Source organism: Ovis aries, chromosome 3 (assembly GCF_016772045.2).
Source record: "Ovis aries strain OAR_USU_Benz2616 breed Rambouillet chromosome 3, ARS-UI_Ramb_v3.0, whole genome shotgun sequence".
NCBI lineage: Eukaryota > Metazoa > Chordata > Mammalia > Artiodactyla > Bovidae > Ovis > Ovis aries.
In genome coordinates this window covers 107,289,559-107,310,974 of record NC_056056.1, presented here as the reverse complement: position 1 = coordinate 107,310,974, position 21,416 = coordinate 107,289,559, and the positions used below count along the sequence as shown (strand labels likewise).

Here is a 21,416-nt window from a genome sequence, read left to right as displayed (position 1 = left end):
GTTAAAGCGTCTGCCTGCAATGTGGGAGACCGGTGAGGCTTCTCTCCTTGGCTTGTAGGTGGTCTTCTCTTTGCATCTTCATGTGGTCTTTCCTCCATGTATGTGTCTTAATTTCCTCTTCTTACAAGGACATTAATCATATTGGATTAAAGTCCACTTTGGTGACCCCATTTTACCTTAACTACCTCTTTAAAGGGGACTTTTTTGGTGGTTCAGCCATAAAGAATCCTCCTGCCTATGCAGGAGACACTGGTTTGATCCCTGGGTGTATTTGTGTATTTTTTTGCAGCCTCAAGTTGGTGGAATATAAGGTTCATAAGAGCAGCCTCATTTTCCTTTTGCAGCATTGTATCCTGGCACATATGGGCATTAAAATGTGCCAGTCACTGTGCTAGGCAATAGGAAGGTAATGGTGAATACAACAGATGCTCTTTGTTATTATTAAAAAATGAGTTATTGTATTCAGGTAACTTACTGTTTAGTCATTCACTCAATAAATATTTATGGAACACCTACAATATTCTGAAAGCGAAAGTCGCTCAGTCATGTCCAGGTCTTTGTGATCCCATGAACTATACTGTTCATGGAATTCTCCAAGCCAGAATACCAGAGTGGGTAGCCTTTCCCTTCTCCAGGGGATCAGATCAGGGATTGAATCCAGGTCTCCCACACTGCAGGTGGATTCTTTACTAACTAAGCCACAAGGGAAGCCCTATGTGAGGAACTGACTCATTTGGAAAGACCCTAGTGCTGGAAAAGATTGAAGGTGGGAGGAGAAAGGACCACAGAGGATCAGATGATTGGATGGCATCACCGACCCGATGGACATGAGTTTGAGCAAGCTTCGGGAGTTGGTGATTACAGTGAAGCCTGGCGTGCTGCAGTCCATGGGGTTGCAGAGTCGGATACAACTGAGAGACTGAACTGAACTGAACTGTATCCTGAGCCCCAGGGACAGGTAATAAACAATACATACAGAAAATGTTCCCAATATTCTGAAGTTTCCATTCCAGAGAGGAAAATTTCAATCGGACAAAGAAATATGTAATCCAATGAGTAGAGAGGATGAGCCATCTCACTCTGCAGATGAAGAGGATTCCCCAGAGGGGAGAGGAAATGGGAAGGCGCCCAGTTGGGGGCACATTTGGCCAGTCCAAGGAGCAGCATGGAGTCCACTGTGGCTGGAGCAGCCTGAGTGAGGGAGAAAGGGAGGAGGAAATGAGGTCAGCGAGGCAGCCAAGGGCCCATCTTGTGTGGCTTTGGATTTCATCTTAGTTGTGATGGGAATCCATTAGAGGGTTCAAAGCCTGGGGGTGACATAATCTTTTACTGCACAGAGAATTGCTTTATGAACTATTTCCTGAAAACTCTTTAGGGGATTGGCTGAGACTCAGTGGTTCTTGAGAAACTTGATATTTCTGGCTGATACTGCTTATACATCAGGTCCTGTACTGGTAGCTAGAAATACTGGAATATGTTCCCAGATTTGCACATTCCTTTCAGATGGGCCTTAGCTAGGCCAGGGTTTTTGGCTTAACAATACCTCTTCACACTTGTGCATCCAAGAAAGCGTGAAGAATTAAGAGGAAAGAGAGCAGAACACTTACAGTAATTCTCTGGCTCGCTGAAGCTTCAAGTAGAGCATGCAGAGAAGGTTTGGGTCCTTTCCACAATTAAACACAATCAGTACCCTTTCCTTTGGAATAGTTTCTGGAAGTTTAGTGATTAATGTAGGTAGAATTAGGAGTCAATATGACTCCATGTAGGGCCTCCCTGGTGCCTCAGTGATAAAGAGTCTGCCTGCAATGCAGGAGATGCAGGTTTGACCCCTGGGTCAGGAAGAGCCCATGGAGAAGGCAATGGCTACCCACTCCGGTATTCTTGCCTGGAGTAATCCATGGACAGAGGAGTAATCCATGGACAGTAATCCAGAGGAGCCTGGCGGGCAACAGAAAATCAGACACGACCTAGAGATTGAGCACAAGCATGATGGCTTCACGTAAAGTGAAACAATCCCTTGATTTTGTTTTACCCACAGGCACTTACATGACCCCAAGAGTAGCTTATTTTAAAAAGTTTTGACCTCCTCACATGGTTGGCCTATGACTAAAGCATTTTTTGAATCAATCACGTTGTTAATAAATAAGAATTACTTGGAAGTTCAAGGAAGGATGCAGTACAGCCTGACTATAAATGAAAAAAGGGGCTAGAGGAGATTTCTAGGAGAAATGGCATAGTCCATGCTCATTTCTGGAAAGATTTCATTTGGTTATTGTATCCTTAAAGATTGCATTTGAATAGTGTGCTTTTATTTGATATGGATTGAAATTAGGGTGATCCATTCATACGGGCCAAGAGTAAGGAAAATGTAGGCAGGCCCTCTTGTTTCTAGGTGTTAGGCCATAGAATTCCTGGGATATCTATTTTGTTTGCCTTCTTACATTAAGAAAGGCTTTCCAAGTGTACAAGGAAAATCTAAATAGGACTCTCCATGGTTAAAAAAAATTCAAACCAGGGTTTGAGTTCTTTTCTACCTGAGCTTATAAGGGATACATGCTGTTGCCTCTTATAAAGATGTGAAATGGAAGTTTGAGATTCCCTGATAAGCGATTTCTTATAGTTATTTCCTGTTATGTACTGTCTCCTGGGAAGCAGAATAGACATTCAATTCATTCCCACTGTGTGAGGTTGAATGCTGCTGCTGCTGCTAAGTCGCTTCAGTTGTGTCCGACTCTGTGCAGCCCCGCAGATGGCAGCCCACCAGGCTCCACCATAATTTGGAATTAGTCACTTGTGAGGTCCTAATAAAGTAAAATGTCTATGTTTATTTCTGACTAGTCATGGAAGAAGCCTGTCACATTTTCTTGGCTTCTTTAGTTTGAAAATCTTGTGTCTGATACAAACATTAAACATGCTTGTATCAGACAGCCTATTCTTTTTTTTTTATCCCCCCCCCCACCATGATATACATTTTTTCTTTTTAAATTCTGTGTTGGTGGCCTCTAGTAACTTCCCTCTTAACCACTGTTACTCCAAGAGCCTAATTATACTGGCAGCTAATGTGTACCCGTGAACTGTCCACACAAAGGCTGATTCAGGAAGAACTCATGGGAAAGTACATTGGCATTTAAACTGAACATTTAAAAAGCAAACAGCCAGGCGAATATTCAGCACACAAATGGAATATCCAGTGATCCTGGGCTGGTGATTACAAAGCTGTGTTTTGCGTTCTTCATTCTCTTGTTGAGTGTCATCCGTACAAGGGCCCACATCCCAGTTTGGAGAGAAGAATGACCTCTGAGAAATCAGCTAGTAAAATCTATAGAAATGGACCAAGAAAGCAGTCATGTTTAAATGAAGAATTTTTGAATTATCTAAAATGCAATGAAAAGGCAATCTTGGAAGCAGGACTGAATTATAATTGAGTGAGTGAGTGAATGCTAATTTGCTTCAGTCATATCCAACTTTTTGCTACTCTATGGATTGTAGCCCACCAGGCTCCTATGTCCACCAGGCTCTTATGTCCACGTGATTCTCCAGGGCAGAGTATTGTAATGGGTTGCCATTTTCTCCTCCAGGGGATCTTTTCCATCCAGGGATCAAAACCAAGTCTCATGTTTCCTGCATTGGCAGGTGGGTTCTTTACCACTAAGCAGGACCTGAGAAGGCAGTTTGGTAAATGGATACCTAGTCAATTTTGATGTCTTCTTATCTAGGGATAGACTGTGATCACATGACAGGGCATGAACTGAAGAGAGTACAGGGCAAGCCACCTGGAGGAGAAAGAATACGGTTGTGCATTACTGTCATATTGTGGAAGAAGAGGGTCTTGTGGCGGATTTAGTTTTTGGATTCCTGGGATGGTTCTAGACTCACCATCAGCCTACCAAATCTTGGCTATATGTCTACTGCCTCCTTTACTGAATTTATTGTTCCCTCCTTACACCATGAAAACCCCTGTGTGTGCTCTGGCTTCTCTGTTGCTTTCTGAAAGAAATGGCAACCCACCCCAGTATTCTTGCCTGGGAAATCCCGTGGACAGAGGAGCCGGGCAGGTTACAGTCCATGGCATCACAGAAGAGGCAGACACGACTTACCAACTAAACAGCAAACAATAGTTGATGCACAATATTATATGTTTAAGGTGTAGAATATAGCGATTCACAATTTTTAAAAGTCATATTTCATTTATAGTTATTATAAACTATTGGCTATAGTTTTTATGCTGTATATATATCCTTTTAGCTTATTTATTTTATGTATGGTAGTTTTTACTTAATCCCCTACCCCTATACTGCCCCTTCCCCTTCCCTCTCCCCACTGGTAACTACCAGTTTTTTCTCTATATCTGTAAGTCTATTTCTTTATGGGAGAGGATTTTATGATCATCCTGCATCTCTTGCTAGATGGCTTGATGGGGGGCTATTTCTTATGATGAACTAATAAATTGACATTCTGGTTCCTGTGAGATAATTTAAAGGGAATCTGTTCTAAGAAGCAGATCACTTAAGGAAAGGCTGGCAAAGCTGAATTTAGGGAGCTGCCAGGCCAAGGACCAGACCCCAAGCCCACCCAGTAGCTGGCCTTTTTCTCAATGTGCGGTAATTTTTACAAATACAAAAGGAATATAAACACTGCAGTGAGGACTAATAAGAATTCATTGTTGTTGTTGTTGTTCAGTTGCTAAGTCATGTCCACGACCCCACAGACTGCAGCCCGCCGGGCTGCCCCGTCTTTCACTATCTCCTGGAGATTGCCCACACTCACGTCCATTGAGTTGGTGATGCTATCCAATCATCTCATCCTCTGTGAATAAGAAATCATAGGTATCTCTAATCCATCATGCTCAGAAAACAGATTTTTAATTACCATACCATTTTGCTTCAATCTTTACTTAAAAACACAATAGATTTTGGTGATCCAAAGTCTGTATTCTAATATATACTTTCTTTTTTTTTAACTTTTATTTTTATTTTACTTTACAATACTGTATTGGTTTTGCCATACATTGACATGAATCCACCATGGGTGTACATGCGTTCCCAAACATGAACCCCCCTCCCACCTCCCTCCCCATAACATCTCTCTGGGTCATCACCGTGCACCAGCCCCAAGCATGCTGTATCCTGCGTCGGACATAGACTGGCGATTTGATTCTTACATGATGGTATACCTGTTACAATGCCATTCTCCCAAATCATCCCACCCTCTCCCTCTCCGTCTGAGTCCAAAAGTCCGTTATACACCTCTGTGTCTTTTTTGCTGTCTTGCATACAGGGTTGTCATTGCCATCTTTCTAAATTCCATATATATGTGTTAGTATACTGTAATACATACTTTCATATTTTTCTTTATGTGACCTTTATTGGTTATTAATTTTATGTCCAGGTGAAAATCCAGGATATTTTAGAATAAAATACCCATAAAAAGGAAGAATATTAGTACCCATTCTTCATAAACCATATTGCTACTTCAGATTGACAGTTTCACTCACATTTTTTTTTTTTTGAGCTAGAACTAATACTGCAAGTAGATATGTTGGTTTCAGAATGTCCTACAAAGGAGAAGAGGGATCATCCTCATACCAGATGCTTCTTGTTCCTGGTGAGAATATGCAGAATGTTTTTATAAGCCAGACTCTATACGCACACAGGATAGGAAGCACAGAGCACTGTGTTCAAATGAAAGCATAAGAGGAATGTTGGTCTCTAGAATGCTGGAATTGGATCAGAGGACAAGAGCCAAGCTTCTGCTCTTATAAAAGGGATCGTAAAACCCATAAATGAGCAATCTTGATTTTCCAAAAATAAGAAAAAAGGTTTTACAAATGAAGTGCTAAAGAATACCAAAATTTTCTCTTCACTCCTTTTAGAACGCATGACTCATCACCTCATGCACTTGCATGTTCACACCTAAGCACAGTCATAAGGAAGAGAAATTTCAGGATCATTTTTCTTGCTACTGTTATCAGCCTTTGAAAAATGAGCTGAAGACTCACAATGCCAAATATGCCCTCTAGTATAGAGTGATGGTGATAATGGGAGGCTATATAAGATGAAAAAAAAAAAGTAATCTTTTCTCTAAAACATGTGGTTTGGTTTTTCAGTACCCACTCCACTGACAGGGGCTTCCCTGGTAGGTCAGATGGTAAAGAATCTTCCAGTAATGCAGGAAACCCAGGTTCGATCACCGAGTCACAAAGATTCTCTGGAGTAGGAAATGGCAACCCGCTCCAGTATTTTTGCCTGGAAAATCCCATGGACAGAGGAGTCTTGTGGGTTACAGTCCATGGAGTCCCAAAGAATCAGATGTGACTGAGCAACTAACTCTTTCACACTTTCCATTGACAGATGTATTGGTTAACTAGATGTTTGAAGCAAGAATAGAAACAGGAAGTTGTCTTCCTCTCTGGTGGTGTAAAATTCAAGAGATCGGAGCATTTTTGTGTTGTTCAGTGCCATACCCCAGGTCTCAGAATATAGTGGGTATTCAATAGATATTTGCTGAAAGAATAGTAGACTAAATAGTAAGTTATCTGAATATGTTAATTAAAAAAATAATAACAAAACATCTGTATTTGTTCACATAGTAATGAGGAAAAACTTCCTTCTTAAACTATTGTTACCAAAATATCTGGTTACTCAAAATATCTAATTACTCTCTCTAATTACACATGTATCTATATAATCTTCCATGAAGGCAGGGATTTTTATCTTTTTTAGTAAGCTGCAGTCCTTCCAGCTCCTAGTATCATGCATGGGACATAGAAGACATTCAAAATATTGGTTGAACGAATTATTAGGCATATGTTGTAGAGGAAACATAGTGATAAGATTATGGACCTCTTACCAATGTCTGTTTTCTGGTTTACACCCCAAATGTAGGCCTACTTTGCTTGATGACCTAGAGGAAATGCTGTGTAGGGTATCTGACTGTTCTATTCATGCCCTTTCGTCTGCTTTGAACACAGGGAATCTCTCTTTTTTCTGCGCCAGGGTTCCCATACTGCTAGGAAAACCTAGTTTAATACAACTGCTTTGTGGAGAGTCTTCATGATTATTCAGATTTCCGTCCTCATCCTGCTTTACTCGATGCAGTCACTGTATGAGATAATACTTGACAGGATTAGAGCATTAGGAAAACTTTATCTAAATTTACTGAGACTTTTCCTTCTGCTCTACAGCTGTCATTTCTTGCGATATCCCACTCTTCATTGTTTCTCCTTTCAGACCTGGCCTTTCCCTGGGTCTAAGAGTTACTAGTGACACTCTCCACCCCCCTCCTGTACCTGCTGTTGGTCACCCTTACCTATATTATATGACAGTTTCTCCAGATCCAAGGTGCTAATTGACTCATAATCACTGTATGTAACCCAAGAGATGGTTTATGCAAGTGGGCAGAATACTGATCTGGTCATCATGAGGACTCATTTCTAGAAAGAGCTCTGCCAGTTTTGTGAGCTTGGGCTACTCAGTCTCTCTGTGATTCCCTTTTCTCATGTGAGGATTTATCTAGATCATTGTTTCCACATAGATCCATGTATATGTCTTTCAAAAATATGTTCTGAGGTCACATTCATTTGGGAATTGCTATGTATATACTTTGTGGGGCTCCCCAGGTGGCTTAGTGGTAAAGAATCCACCTGCCAGTGCAGGAGATGACGGAGATTAAGGGTTCAATCCCTGGGTTGGGAAGATCCCCTGGAGAAGAGAATGGCAACCCTCTCCAGTTTCTTGCCTGGGAAATCCCATGGACAGAGATGGGGGATGAAAAGAGTAGGACACAACTGAGCAACTGAGCACACCTCCACACACCCCCACACACCCACCTACCCACACCACACACATACACACTCTATCACCTACTTGAACATTAGCAAGTTAAGATGCTGACAAGTCCTGGAATAAAGGAAATAATTTACTTGGCAGTTGACTTTTATTGTGGGGAGAGGAAACATCTTGGTAGTTCTTTTGAAATTTATGGAGTCCCAGTTGAACTCTCTAGAAGTCTTGGCTGTAATCACACATCCCCTTATTTTCCATGCTAGTTGCTGTGGGCATAGAGATAAATAAATAAGTCAGGATCTTGGCCTTTCATGCATTAAAATCAATGCTATAAAGGACAGTGATTTTGGACTAAAGATTTGTTCATATTTCAGTGGCATAACAACTGAGAAGCAAGGAGGTCTTCCCAGAGTAGGGGCAGTGGATAAAGAAGAGCAGTTTCCACAGGTGAAACGCCAGCTGAGCTGAGCACCAAGAGGTCTTGGAATAACTCACCAAGCAGGGTGTGCTGCATGCTGCTGCTTCAGTCTGTCTGACTCTTTTGTGACCCCATGGACTGTAGCCTACTCTTCTCCTCTGTCCATGGGGATTCTCCAGGCAAGAATACTGCAGTGGGTTGCCATGCCTCCTCCAGGGCATCTTCCTGATCCAGGGATCCAACCTGAATCTCTTGCATTGCAGGCAGATTCTTTACTATGTGAGCCATCAGGGAAGCCCTCACCAAGTAGAGGAGGTAGGAAAGAATATTCCAGGCAGAAGGAACAACATGCACAGAGGCATAGCATCCCCAGGTATATTCTAGGCCTGTGAAATAATTCTGAAGCTGTGGAGTCTAAGAGTTGTGGTTACCTAGGGAGAGAGGAGCAGGAGAAAGTTTTGGGAGATGTTTTAAGTCTTATTCTGTGAAGTCTGAAATTTATCCTGTAGGTAACAGGAAGCCATCCTTAGAATGGTTTTTAATCAGGGGAAGTACATGGCAATAAGTATTTTACAAAGGGGATTATGGAAAGACAAGAGAGAAAATTCTGGCATGCTAAGACGGATAGGAGAGGGATGAGACTGGTAGGAAAACAAGTTATGATTTTATTGAAATGTCTCAAGTAAGAGACAATAAAGAGTTGAATGACAGTGGCAAAGGATGAGAAGTAAGAAACAGGTTTGAAGGCAATTTAGGAGCTCAACAGACCATGGGAAATGCTTGGATATGAGGCAAAAAGAGGAATACAAAATGACTGTGTAGCATTTGGCCTGGGCAAATGTCGGTAATTATAAAATCTACTAAGATAGAAACAGTGAGCTATTTCATATAGATTTTGTATTGGACTGAGGATTCTATTACACAGAGTAATTTTCCTGTAAACACACACATAAATTTTCTTTTTGTTTCAGGGTTCAATAATAATTTAACCAAAGACTATATATACATATACATATTAAAGGAGATTCAACATCTACAGAAAAATCTATTTCAAAATTTGATAGGTACTCTCAATACATTCTTGTCAACAAAACAGCATTTTAATCTATACATTTTTTTGATTTTACCTCTAAACGATAGATAATCATTTCTAGGACTATAAATCCATTTGTTTTTCATTCAGTCAGCATCTCTCTTCTTTTAGCCATGGATAGTTTTGTATACATTAGTATCTCAGTAGAATTTGGTGAAATTATTTTTATATTCTAGGAGGAAACCGCTCAGGACACCAATAATTTCATGATTATTCAAATGTTAAGCCAGTATCTGTGTGTGTGCTCAGCCACTCAGTCGTGTTCTACTCTGTGCAACCTCATGTACTGTAGCCCGCCAGGCTCCTCTGTCCATGGGATTTCTCAGGCAAAAATACTGAAGTGGGTTGCTATTTCCTCCTCCAGGGGATCTCCCCAACCCAGGGATTGAACCCACATCTTATGCATCTCCTGCATTGGCGGGCAGATTCTTTCTACTGGCACACCTGGGAAGCCCTTATTATTTTTTAAGTAACCCTAAATTTGGCCTTAACTCCAAATATTATTGCCACTATTACATTAAAAATTTAATATTTAGGGAATGGGATTTTTCAAAGGCATCTTTATATGTCATTGAAAAATTTGAAAAATATTCTTTTAAGTGATCACATTTTAAAGAAGTCCATGCTTGTTTAGTGTATAGAACTTCACAAAGATTTAAAAGAATAATTTTTCCCAACAATCTTTTGAAGTATAGAATTCTTTGACTGGGGGGAAAAAGAACTCCCCTTTAGAAACAGGATGTGGAAATTAGCATGACCCAAACTGTTTACACAAAAGCAGTCTACACCTCCCTGATTAGGGCAGGCAATTTTGCCTTTACCTGTGACAGCTGCCTTTTATTAGTACTGGAAACAAATTGTACAATCTGTGATCACTGAACTATGACTACCTTCTTATTCTCAATTTTCTGTTCAAGAGGACCAGGGTATACAGAAACTGAGTTAGTGGAGAGAAGTGTTGTTAGATACAGTTTTTCAGAGGAAGAGAAGTACAATGCCAACTAAGCTATCAGAATGGCTACATGTTGGAAAATGACTTCAGAAGTGACAGTCAGAGAGTAACTCTTAGAACTTTTTCCCTTTTACTTCATAAAGAAATAAAAATTAAAAAGCTGAGCAGTCTTGGGATGGACAGGGCAACTTCTCCCTCCCCACTTCCCTTATCTGCAATGCATTTAAGGCAGCTTCATGGGATTGTTTTGAATTAAATTTTGAAGCTTTGGAAGGCAGGTCTAGGTAATGGTTGTTCTCACTCTTCTGGGGTTAAGGATAAAGGATTGCTGTAGCTAAGCCTGAAGACTTTGCAGATTTCTAAATGCATTTTTTTTTTTTTTTGCTTCAAGAACAAATTTTGTGCTCTTGAGAAAAAGCAGTGCAAAAATGAGGTGACACACAATGTCCCTTTATCTCAGGGCAAAACAATCTTATTTCCCTGTATTGGAAGGGGAAGTGTAGGGGAAGTCAGGTTGTGTTATCTGAATCCAACGATGTTGTATCACGGCTGTGTCCTTCTCTCCCTGCTCCAGCCCTTCTCCCTTAAACTAGTAGTTACTTTAGGGGAGGCAGTTTTGGAGAAAGGATCATAAATATTCTGACCCAATACCCCAGGAGCCATGGCAAGCAAAAGAACACACCTGCCTAGAGATAGTCCTTGTGATATTTAAATGTGTGGGTTAATTCTTTTTATCCACTTTAATAACCATATTATCACTCTCCCCCCTCCACTTCTTTGCTTTTTATTTTTGCTTTGAAGCTGTGAGTGCAGAAATCTCTGCAGGCAAATTACTCCAGAGCCATCACAGAACAATCCTAGAAGAAACAGTTAAACTCACAGTATCAGAATTCCTGAGCCTTTTCCAACATGGCAGGTGTAAACATCTGTATAAAATGTTCTATGTTTATCTTCAACTTTGTGTTCTGGGTAAGTGTTTTTCTTGTAATTATCAATTTTATGCAAGAAAGGGGATCTTGATGCAAATAGCATAAATGAGAACAGACTGCACTAGAGAAATAGGAGGAGGAGGAAAATATATTTTCCATTGACTTGTTAGAACCTGTTTGTTCTTTCTTTGGTTATTTCAGTAATTGAAAATGAGACAATGACCCCAAAAAGGGCACCTCAGGTTCTGTGGGGATAAACATTTCATAAATGTTTTGATATTGTTATAAAACAATCACAGAGGAAAAAAATATCCCTTAACTAGAGGACAGTTCTTAGTTGTATATCACACAGTCATCCTTAGTTTAAGGACTCTGTCTGATTCCACCTGGAGCCCAATTCCATAATTCTAATCTTGACACCTGGGTTAGAAACAGATGAATGGTAGGGTGTAAAGACATCAGAAGAGGATCACTTTCAAAGGTCCAAAGAAGAAACAATGGTCATTCTAAACTTGGGAGAGAAACAATAAAATTATTTAATCATGGAAAGATTAAACTAAGCCACTACTTTTGAATCAGAAATTTAAAGCTAGTATTTTGATGTATTATCACCTCATCTTTTAATCAATAAAGTTTGTGTTTTAACCAACTCTTACATTTCTCTTGAAAGTCTACTGACATAAGAAATAACAGATTGATAAGCAGCATCTAACACTGAAAAAAGGAAAAATGAGATATGGATTGGGATGTTGGAAAATTGATGTTGTCATTTGTAATATAAGTGGTGCCATTAAAGATTGTTTAAAAGTAAGTCAGTAGAAATAGCCCAAAATGCTTAAATAAAAAAATTATTTTGTGTACTATATTGAAAAATGACTTATACAATATAAGCAAAAGAAAGTTCTATTTTTTTTTCACCTGGTAAATAGGCAGCTGGTATCTACATGTTGGTAAATTTCTATTTCCTATTAAAATAACGATATTCTTAATTAAACTTAAGTAGATGCATACAGTCTTACTGCCAAGAATGACTTTCAGTGTCAGTAGTCCTAATGAGTACAAGCGATATATTGTTAAAGTAAATAAGAGAGAATATAGATAAATAAAATAAAGAAGTTTTGTTCTTTGTGCTTCCTCTTTTCTTTAGAAAAATGGGCTGATTTTGCAAATATTAAATGAGGCACATGAATACAATGCCAGATTTTAGAAGTTTGTTCTGATCAATTTCTTCCCTTTGAAATATTTAAAATTGATTAAACATTGAGAGTAGAATATAAACAAAGAAATGCCTATGTGCTTTGGTTGGCTTTGCTTTTAAGTTTTTATTATGGAGAATCTCAAACATTCACAAAATATAAAAGGGTAATCAGTCCCATCAGCCAAGCCCAAGAGCCATGAAACCTTGGCCAATCTTTCTCCATCGATATCCTCATATACTTTCCCCCCCACATATTATTTTGAAGCCAATCCTGGATATGCCATTTCATCTGTAAATACTTTAATGTATAAATTTAAAAGATAAAGAATCTCTTTTAAAAAAATGCAACCATCACACTAAATTAACAACAATTTTTAAATTGCTTATCAAGTATCTATTCAAGATTCAAATTTCCAGTTGCCTCACAAATGTTCCTCTTTGAATTTGAATACAAACAGAGTCCAAACACTGTGATGAGTTTATTTATTTTTTATGTCAGTTTTCATTTTTAGGTTCTCCATCTAGGTTCATCTCCCCACTCTTCCCCCAGAAACTTTATATAGTTGCATGTTTGGTTTGTCTTATATTTTCCATGATCTGGATTTTGCTGTTTGCACATCCATGGTATAGTTTAACATGTTCCCTTGTCTTTTATATTATCTTTAACTTAGTAGTTGCATTTGGCAATTGATGAGATTCAGGTTATTATTTGGGGTATATAGGGGATAACTAATTTATAAGTAATATTTTGTTCTTTCATCAAAAGGTATATACTCTCTGACCATCTCTCTTTTTGTGATGTTAGTAGCTATTGGTGCTTAAGAACCTAAACCTGTTAGTTCATTAAGCGTCTCGGAGTGGTGATATCCTATATTTATCATTCCCTTCATTTGTTAGCTGGAATACTTTCAACAAGAAGAGATTTAGTATTTACTAATTGGTTAACATTAGTGCCCAATTTTTATTTTTTAAGATAGAAGCAGAAATGTTTTTACTCTTTACTCAACAGATTTCAAAATGAAGAGTTAATTTTCTGTTATCATGCAGCAGTAATAAGCAAGTAGTTTTTTAAATATCCTTAAAAAATAATAGAGTTAAATACTATCACCATTCTTATCCTCACTGATGTGTAATTTATTCCATTTTTGGCAATGGGAGCATCTTCAGTTTGGCTCCTGAGTCCTTTCTACATGGCCCTAATAACTCTGATAACTTCTTCACTATTTAGGATGATAAGATGGTCCAGGCTCACTTTCTCGTTTCCTGCCTCAGACCTGGAATCGGCTATTTCTCTAAGAAGTCCTGATACCTGTTTTTAAAAAGCTGAAGCCATTGTCTTTTTATGATACACAATGTATACCGGCCATTTAAACAAACTGAAATAGAAATATGCTAATAAATATGCTTCTATTTTAATAACATGTTTCAGAGTCTTCAAACTAGTAACAATCCTCAAATTATAAAATAGTCAAAATATATCCCTGTTGTATAAAAACAGCATGCAAAATTTTGATGACTAGTGTAAATACATAAGAGGTCAGTGTTTCATTAAATTGCTTATCAGGAATTTGAAAGAGATCTGAATTTTAAACTGAAATGAAAAGGACAGTCTAGGAAATGGGTATGTTACAGTTCAGGATTATAAATTTACAATGAGCGTACAAGGTGAGCTGCAGACATCTGCACGTGCTGTACCCGAACATTGTCACTGCTTTCCTGGAAAGCTGTGATTATTTTAGGTTTACCTCTATCTCTGCTTTCCTGATAATCAAGTCTTTCTGATGGTGTGGATTTCAGTTAGATGTTTCTAACTTCCCTTAAAAGGCCTTGTTCTTCCCATCAGCATAGCGGTGGGATTTACAGTCTTTAGGTATCTTGAGGAAGAACAACAGTCATGAAAAGTGAAAGTGAAAGTTGCTCAGTCATGCCCGACTCTTTGCGACCCCATGGACTGTTGTCCATGGAATTCTTCAGGCCAGAATACTGGAGCGGGTAGACTTTTCCTTCTCCAGGGGATCTTCCCAACAGTCATAAAGGCTGATAATAACTTCTCAGCCAACAGATGACATAAATATTTTCATTCAAAAGTTAGAGCAGGAGGAGTCTGTGAGGTTAGGAAACTATTCCTATTCTAGTCTCCCTTGTACTCCCAACCCAGAGTTCTCAGCTGGAGTTTTACAATCCTTCATAGGAAATTAGCAATTTGTCACATTTCTAATGTTTACTTAAGCAACTATTTTACGGTCCCACTGATGTGGTTTTCTTGTAGATATCCATGACCTTGTGTTTTCAAATGCATTCTTTCTGGTGTAACTTTCGAGAAGCTAAGCCTTTGTAAAGCAGGGCCATATGTTGAAATAGCTCCAACATATGCATATGGTCATTTAAGCTAACATACCACTTTCTTTTGTGAGATAACTTGAGACATGTCACGTAAGTGGGCAGTCATTTCTCTTGGTTAGAATATGCAATTGAAGAAAAATAAGTGAAACTAAAAATAATTTTTAATCACTCATGCTAGAGTTTGATGCAAATTAGAGTGAATGACAGGTATGGTGGAGAATAGGTAAATGATGGGTGTAAAACCTATTTCTCCTATTGTGTTGAAACAGATAAACTGCCCACATTTTCTTACGGTCCTCTTAGGTCTGGCTTAGGAGTGTTTTGGATGCTTGGAGTATCTTAGGGGTCTGGTGCAGAAGAAACCTGGCAGGTTGCAGTCCACAAGGTCACAAAAGAGTTGGACACAACTTAGTGACTAAACAATGATCATGACAACAAGCATGGAACACAGGCCTGTAGCACACAGATACAGTGAAATCATTGCCAGAGGCAGAGATTGTGGAAAGGCCGGTTTTTCATGAAAGAAAGCAGAGTGAAGTAACTTTACTTAACCCAAATGGGGGAAGGTGAGAAGGAGGAGCCGGGTTATAAAACCAAATGTGTTAGCAGCTGAAGGAAGATGACACATGAAAAGTTTCGAAGACAGCAGAAGGATGTCAGGAATTGAGAGAGTTCAGAAACCAACATTTCAATGTCATCATTGCATTTTATATGGTACTTGGGCCTCTAGATTGGATGTGCCGAGAACAATTAAAACAGTTAAAGCAGAGTAGGGGCTTTTGGTGGCTCAGTGGTAAAGAATCTGCCTGCCAATGCAGGAGATGCAGGTTTGATCCTTGTGTTGGGAAGATCCCCTGGAGGAGGCAATGGTAACTCACTCCAGTATTCTTGCCTGGGAAATCCCATAGACAGGGGAGCCTGGTGCGCTACAGGCCATGGGATCTCAACGAGTCGGTCATGACTAGCAACTACACAACAGCAAAGCAGAGTAGACATAACTATGAGATGAGATCCCTGAAAAATAAGCCATGATTATATTCCATTCTGACTGATGAAGTCCCCCAAGTTAAAACTTGACCATGATGAAAATGTGTGATCTTTGTAAATATAATGGTTTCCTACCACTATGCAGTTAGCTTGGAACTATAACAATGACAAAATTCCTGGAGCCCAGAGGTCAAGAGCTGAACCTCAATTGTTTCATCATCAGTTGTGTGACTCTAGGGAAATTGGTTAACCTCTCTGAGCTTTACATTTCCTTATCTATAAAATGGGACTAGTAATAGTTTTAACTTTATGGGCTATTGTGAAGTTTAGATGGGTTCATACATACAAGGAACTCAGAATAATGCTGAATAAATGTTTAAGAAACAGGTATTTCAGCCATCATTGTATAGGCAGTTTTATGAGATAGCAATATGAAGCCACTCTGCATTCAGTTCATTTCAGTTGCTCAGTCGTGTCCGACTCTTTGCGACCCCATGAATCGCAGCACGCCAGGCCTCCCTGTCCATCACCAACTCCCAGAGTTCACTCAGACTTGCGTCCATCAAGTCAGTGATGCCATCCAGCCATCTCATCCTCGGTCGTCCCCTTCTTCTCCTACCCCCAATCCCTCCCAGCATCCGAGTCTTTTCCAATGAGTCAACTCTTCGCGTGAGGTGGCCAAAGTACTGGAGTTTCAGCTTTAGCATCATTCCTTCCAAAGAAATCCCAGGGCTGATCTCCTTCAGAATGGACTGGTTGGATCTCCTTGCAGTCCAAGGGACTCTCAAGAGTCTTCTCCAACATCACAGTTCAAAAGCATCAATTCTGCGGCACTCAGCCTTCTTCACAGTCCAACTCTCACATCCATACATGACCACAGGAAAAACCATAGCCTTGACTAGATGGACCTTTTCTCTGCTTTTCAATACACTATCTAGGTTGGTCATAACTTTTCTTCCAAGGAGTAAGTATCTTTTAATTTCAGGGCTGCAATCACCATCTGCAGTGATTTTGGAGCCCCCAAAAATAAAGTCTGACACTGTTTCCACTGTTTCTCCATCTATTTCCCATGGAGTGATGGGACCAGATGTCATGATCTTCGTTTTCTGAATGTTGAGCTTTAAGCCGACTTTTTCACTCTCCTCTTTTACTTTCATCAAGAGGCTTTTTAGTTCCTCTTCACTTTCTGCCGTAAGGGTGGTATCATCTGCATATCTGAGGTTATTGATATTTCTCCCGGCAGTCTTGACTCCAGCTTGTGTTTCTTCCAGTCCAGCGTTTCTCATGATGTACTCTGCATACAAGTTAAATAAGCAGGGTGACAATATACAGCCTTGATGTACTCCTTTTCCTATTTGGAACCAGTCTGTTGTTCCATGTCCAGTTCTAACTGTTGCTTCCTGACCTGCATACAGATTTCTCAAGAGGCAGGTCAGGTGGTCTGGTATTCCCATCTCTTTCAGAATTTTCCAGTTTATTGTGATCCACACAGTCAAAGGCTTTGGCAGAGTCAATAAAGCAGAAATAGATGTTTTTCTGGAACTCTCTTGCTTTTTCCATGATCCAGTGGATTTTGGCAATTTATCTCTGGTTCCTCTGCCTTTTTGAAAACCAGCTTAAACATCAGGAAATTCATGGTTCATGTATTGCTGAAGCCTAGCTTGGAGAATTTTGAACGTTACTTTAGTGAGAAGTAAATTCCAATGTTGGATTTTGAAACAGAAGAAGAAATAAGATGGCAAGAATTATGATGTCAGAAATTCTTTTATTATAAATTAGAAGAATGGAAAGCAAATGGATTTTGAAGAAACTAACAGACTGAGATGCAAATCCTGAATCTACATTGCTTTGTGGCCTGTTTTCCTGATAATGAAGTCTTTCTGATGTTATGGATTTCAGTTAGATGTTTCTAACTTTCCTGAAAAGACCTTGTTCTTCCCATTAGCATAGTGGTGGGATCTACAATCTCTAGATGAGATATCTTGTGTAAGAGCAACAGTTGTAAAGACCTATGCTCCTTGACTTTTCTTTGCCTCAGTCTCTGCACTTGTTCAGTGATGGTAATTTTATGTCGTAGGATCAATGGTGAAGATTAACTAATCTACTTTATGAAAGCTTGTGACTAGGGACTGACACACAATAATAATTCAATTAATGCTATTTTTCCAGTTCCAACAATCAAATTGCTTTTTAATTTAAAAATACTGGAATCTGATGTGATAGTATTTTAGCCCTACTCTTATCCTTTTCCAACCTCATGGGACAAGGAATCTGTGGGGCTAGAGGGAGGTGCTCACTCCACTTTGGGTACATACCCCAAATATAGTCACATTGGGGATTAGAGTTTCAACATAGAAAGTCAGGGGGCACATAACTCAGTCCATAGCATACTCGTAAGCAAGTGTCAATTACCTAATTTTGTAGAATGCTGGTTCAGACCAACTGCATCCTAATTTCATAAAAAGAAAGATGTCTCAGGAGAGCTGAGTGGCAACAAAAATGACTTTCTTCAAAGAGAAACCAGAAAGGGGGGTGAAGTGGGTGAAGGCCTAGTAAGTTCCTTAGTATCCACTGTGGGGGTCCAACATATGACCTCATTTCCTTTTATAATCTTAACAACAGAGAGGAGGACAGACTTGGATGCTTATTTTTTAATTCATACTCCAAATTATTTAAGGCATTATAAAAAGACCAACAGTGAATGCTTAAAGTCAAACTGGAGAAAGGGCTCCAAGAACTATTATGAAGGTCAGTGTTACAATTGGGATAAAACAAGTTAGTATCAATCATGACTCTAGATTGATCATTCTTGATATAAAAGTTACATTTAATTAATTTAATTAATAAATTATGTAGTTCTTAAAATTGTCTCATGTATAATTTCATTAAAAACTCAAGTAAATATAATAATAATAATAACTATTCATATAATTAATGTTATTTTCAGTTAAAGCTGAAAGTCAGAGTGACTCTTAAGACAATTAATGTAAATCTACTTGTGAAAGGGAGAAAAAGAGAAAGAAAGAAAAATGTCAGTCAACAAATTGAAATAACAAATAAAAATCCAACTGTTATAAAATTACTAAAAATCCCAGAGGGTCTCATTATCATTTGACATAAATTCTTACAGATTTATTTATTAACAAGAACTGCTAAAATGAGTATTGATCTCCATCTGCAAATAAAATTAGGATTTAGCAGAAAGAAGGAAAAGAAGTAAGAAGGGTTTTCAGACTCTAAAGCTGTTTTTTCAATGTTTTGTGTTTTACAGTGTGTGTGTGTGTGTGTGTGTGTGTGTGTGTGTGCGCGCGCACACACCTATAAGATAATTAAATTGTATAGGTTATTTGGTGCCTTGGCAAAGAGTTCTCTGGTAGAAAGCTTTGGTTTCCCATTGTGTTTGTTGTGTTGAAGTAAGGTCAGGGCTAAATTTGGAGTGGTACTGGACTTTCGCCATGTGACAGTTATCTCTTGGGAGATTCCAGTTTCTTTACTGAAATGAAATGTTTGAATTTAGATGGTTTCTGAGATCTATTAGGGAGCATAGGTCTAGTCACTCATTGCACTTGCTATTGCTTTCACAAAGCCCTGAGTCTGCTTGCACACCAAATGTAATGAGAAGCCATTAAGTGAAACAGCTCTTTGGGGGTTTGGAGCATTCAGCCCAAGCATGCATGAAAGCAATGATGCTACCGGGTCATGGGGTTTGGAGGACTCAGGCATTTCTCTGTCAGAGCACCCTGAGGCCAGAATAGTCTGGAAACTCCTCTAAGGTCTACCGCTGTGTCTGTCGGTTACCAAGCTTGTTCTCAATGTCTTTGTCTTTGATTTTTTTTAAGGCTATAACATCTACATCATAAACAAACAAAACAAAAACCCCAAACCTAAAAAACAAGGTTTTTTCTTACACTAAAGTAAAATGTGTTTCACATTTTATGTGTTGGCCTTGGTCCAAATTAAATAATCTGGTACAGTCATTACAGGAACTTAAGACTTTAAATACTGTTCCTCATCGTTCCTCTTCTCTGGGTAAGCTTTACTACCTTAAAGAGCTTATTTTAAAGAGTTTGGGCACAAAAAGTGTTATAAACCGTTGTTGCTTAACTGCAAATTTTGTCAAATATTCTACTATTGCCTGTATATCTGACTTGAATCTTGTAGGAATGTTTGGTGATTATGTTACACCTTTCCTTTTAGGTCTAAGACAGCTTCCGAGAGACAAGCCCAGAGGCCTGATAAGGATATTTTTTCTTAAAATTGTTATGACATAATTTTTGTATGTGGTGTGAGTGTGCCTGTGTGTGCTCAGTCGTGTCTGACTCTCTGTGACCCCATGGACTCTAGCCCACCAGGCTCCTCTGTCCAGGGAATTTTCCAGGCAAGAATACTGGAGTGGGTTACCATTTCCTACTCCAAGGGATCTTCCCGACCCAGGGACTGAACCTAGCTAGGTCTCTTGTGTCTCCTGCGTTGACAGGTGGATTTTTTACCACTGTGCCACCTGGAAGCCCTTTGCACGCTAAAATCTAGCAAAAACAGAGTTGAAATATGGAAAACTATCTTTCCTGTCCCCCATAGTGAAGATGACTTCTTGTTCTAGACCTATGAATGACTGGATGGGAAACAGATTATTCTTATCAAACTTTCCAACTGCAGTGGAATATTCAAGCAATTATCTATACACGAATATTCCTCATTTATGTCTTTTAGGATATAATGGTAGAATTAATGATAAACCATTGTAACCAGATGGCTAGGGTTGTATGGAATTAGAGTTTTAGTTTATCTTAGGCACACTCTAACATTTTTTTTTTCCTTTTTTCTGCAGCTATGTGGTGCCATTATCCTTTCCGTAGCTATTTCAATACGAGCAGGGAAAATTGGTCAAGAGGTAAATAAATATGTTATTCCATTGACAAAGTAGTTTATTTCTCTTATAGCGGTGAAAGTAATGATAGTAATAATAAAATGTTTTTATAGCATTTTCCTAACTGCCTCACATAATTATTTGTGCTAAGTGATTTTATAATTTAGTTAATCAAGATTGCTCACTCTGTGCCTGGCACTGTATTAGGCATTAACGAGTCCTTCTGGAGAACAGAGATGTTACTCCCCAAATAGGAAGATTGCATTGAAAGTAGAGGTGAGAAGGGGCCAAAGCAGAAATAAGCCTGCTTCATTATTTGTTAAAGTATAGCCTGATTTAAAAAAAAGTTCATTCTAAGACTTTCTCCACCAAAATAAATAATTAAATAAATAAATAAATAAATAAATACAAGATAGCCTGAAATTATCTACAGGATATAGACTGCTTTGCCTCTCCAACCAGGAGAAATTTTTGTACAAGACATTGACAATTAATTTGGCTGATTCCCAGGGTGAGGTGGTGCTCCAAAAGGAAAGATGGTAAGATGTTCTCTTGGAGAAGAATTACTTGAATCTGTTTTATTTCTTTTTTTTAACTGTTTTAAAGGCAGCAAAATTCAAAGAGAGTTGTAATGACTTGGGGCAGCTGGTGTTGAGGGTAATCCCTTGTAACAGTAAGAGGCTGGTCATAGCCACGCAACTCAGCAGTTGACTGGTGATGTCCAACTTCCTGACATCAAGATAAGATTAGCAGGATCCCATTTCTCCCACCGCATGCCATTCCATGGCTGCCAAAGCACTTATCAGGATTTCTGCAGGTCTGGAGGAAGTTTAGTTCATACAGTT

At 39.0% G+C, this 21,416-nt stretch overlaps 1 protein-coding gene across 1 annotated transcript in view; it reads left to right on the top strand.

Moving 5' to 3' along the window:
• The first annotated feature begins 11,156 nt into the window (after nucleotides 1-11,156).
• TSPAN8 (tetraspanin 8) overlaps nucleotides 11,157-21,416 on the top strand; it is a 35,313-nt gene continuing 25,053 nt past the window's right edge. Inside the window, exons 1-2 of the mRNA XM_027965799.3 lie at nucleotides 11,157-11,216; nucleotides 20,533-20,595. Of these exons, the coding sequence (XP_027821600.1) occupies nucleotides 11,157-11,216; nucleotides 20,533-20,595 (123 nt within the window). The remainder of the gene's footprint in view (nucleotides 11,217-20,532; nucleotides 20,596-21,416) is intronic.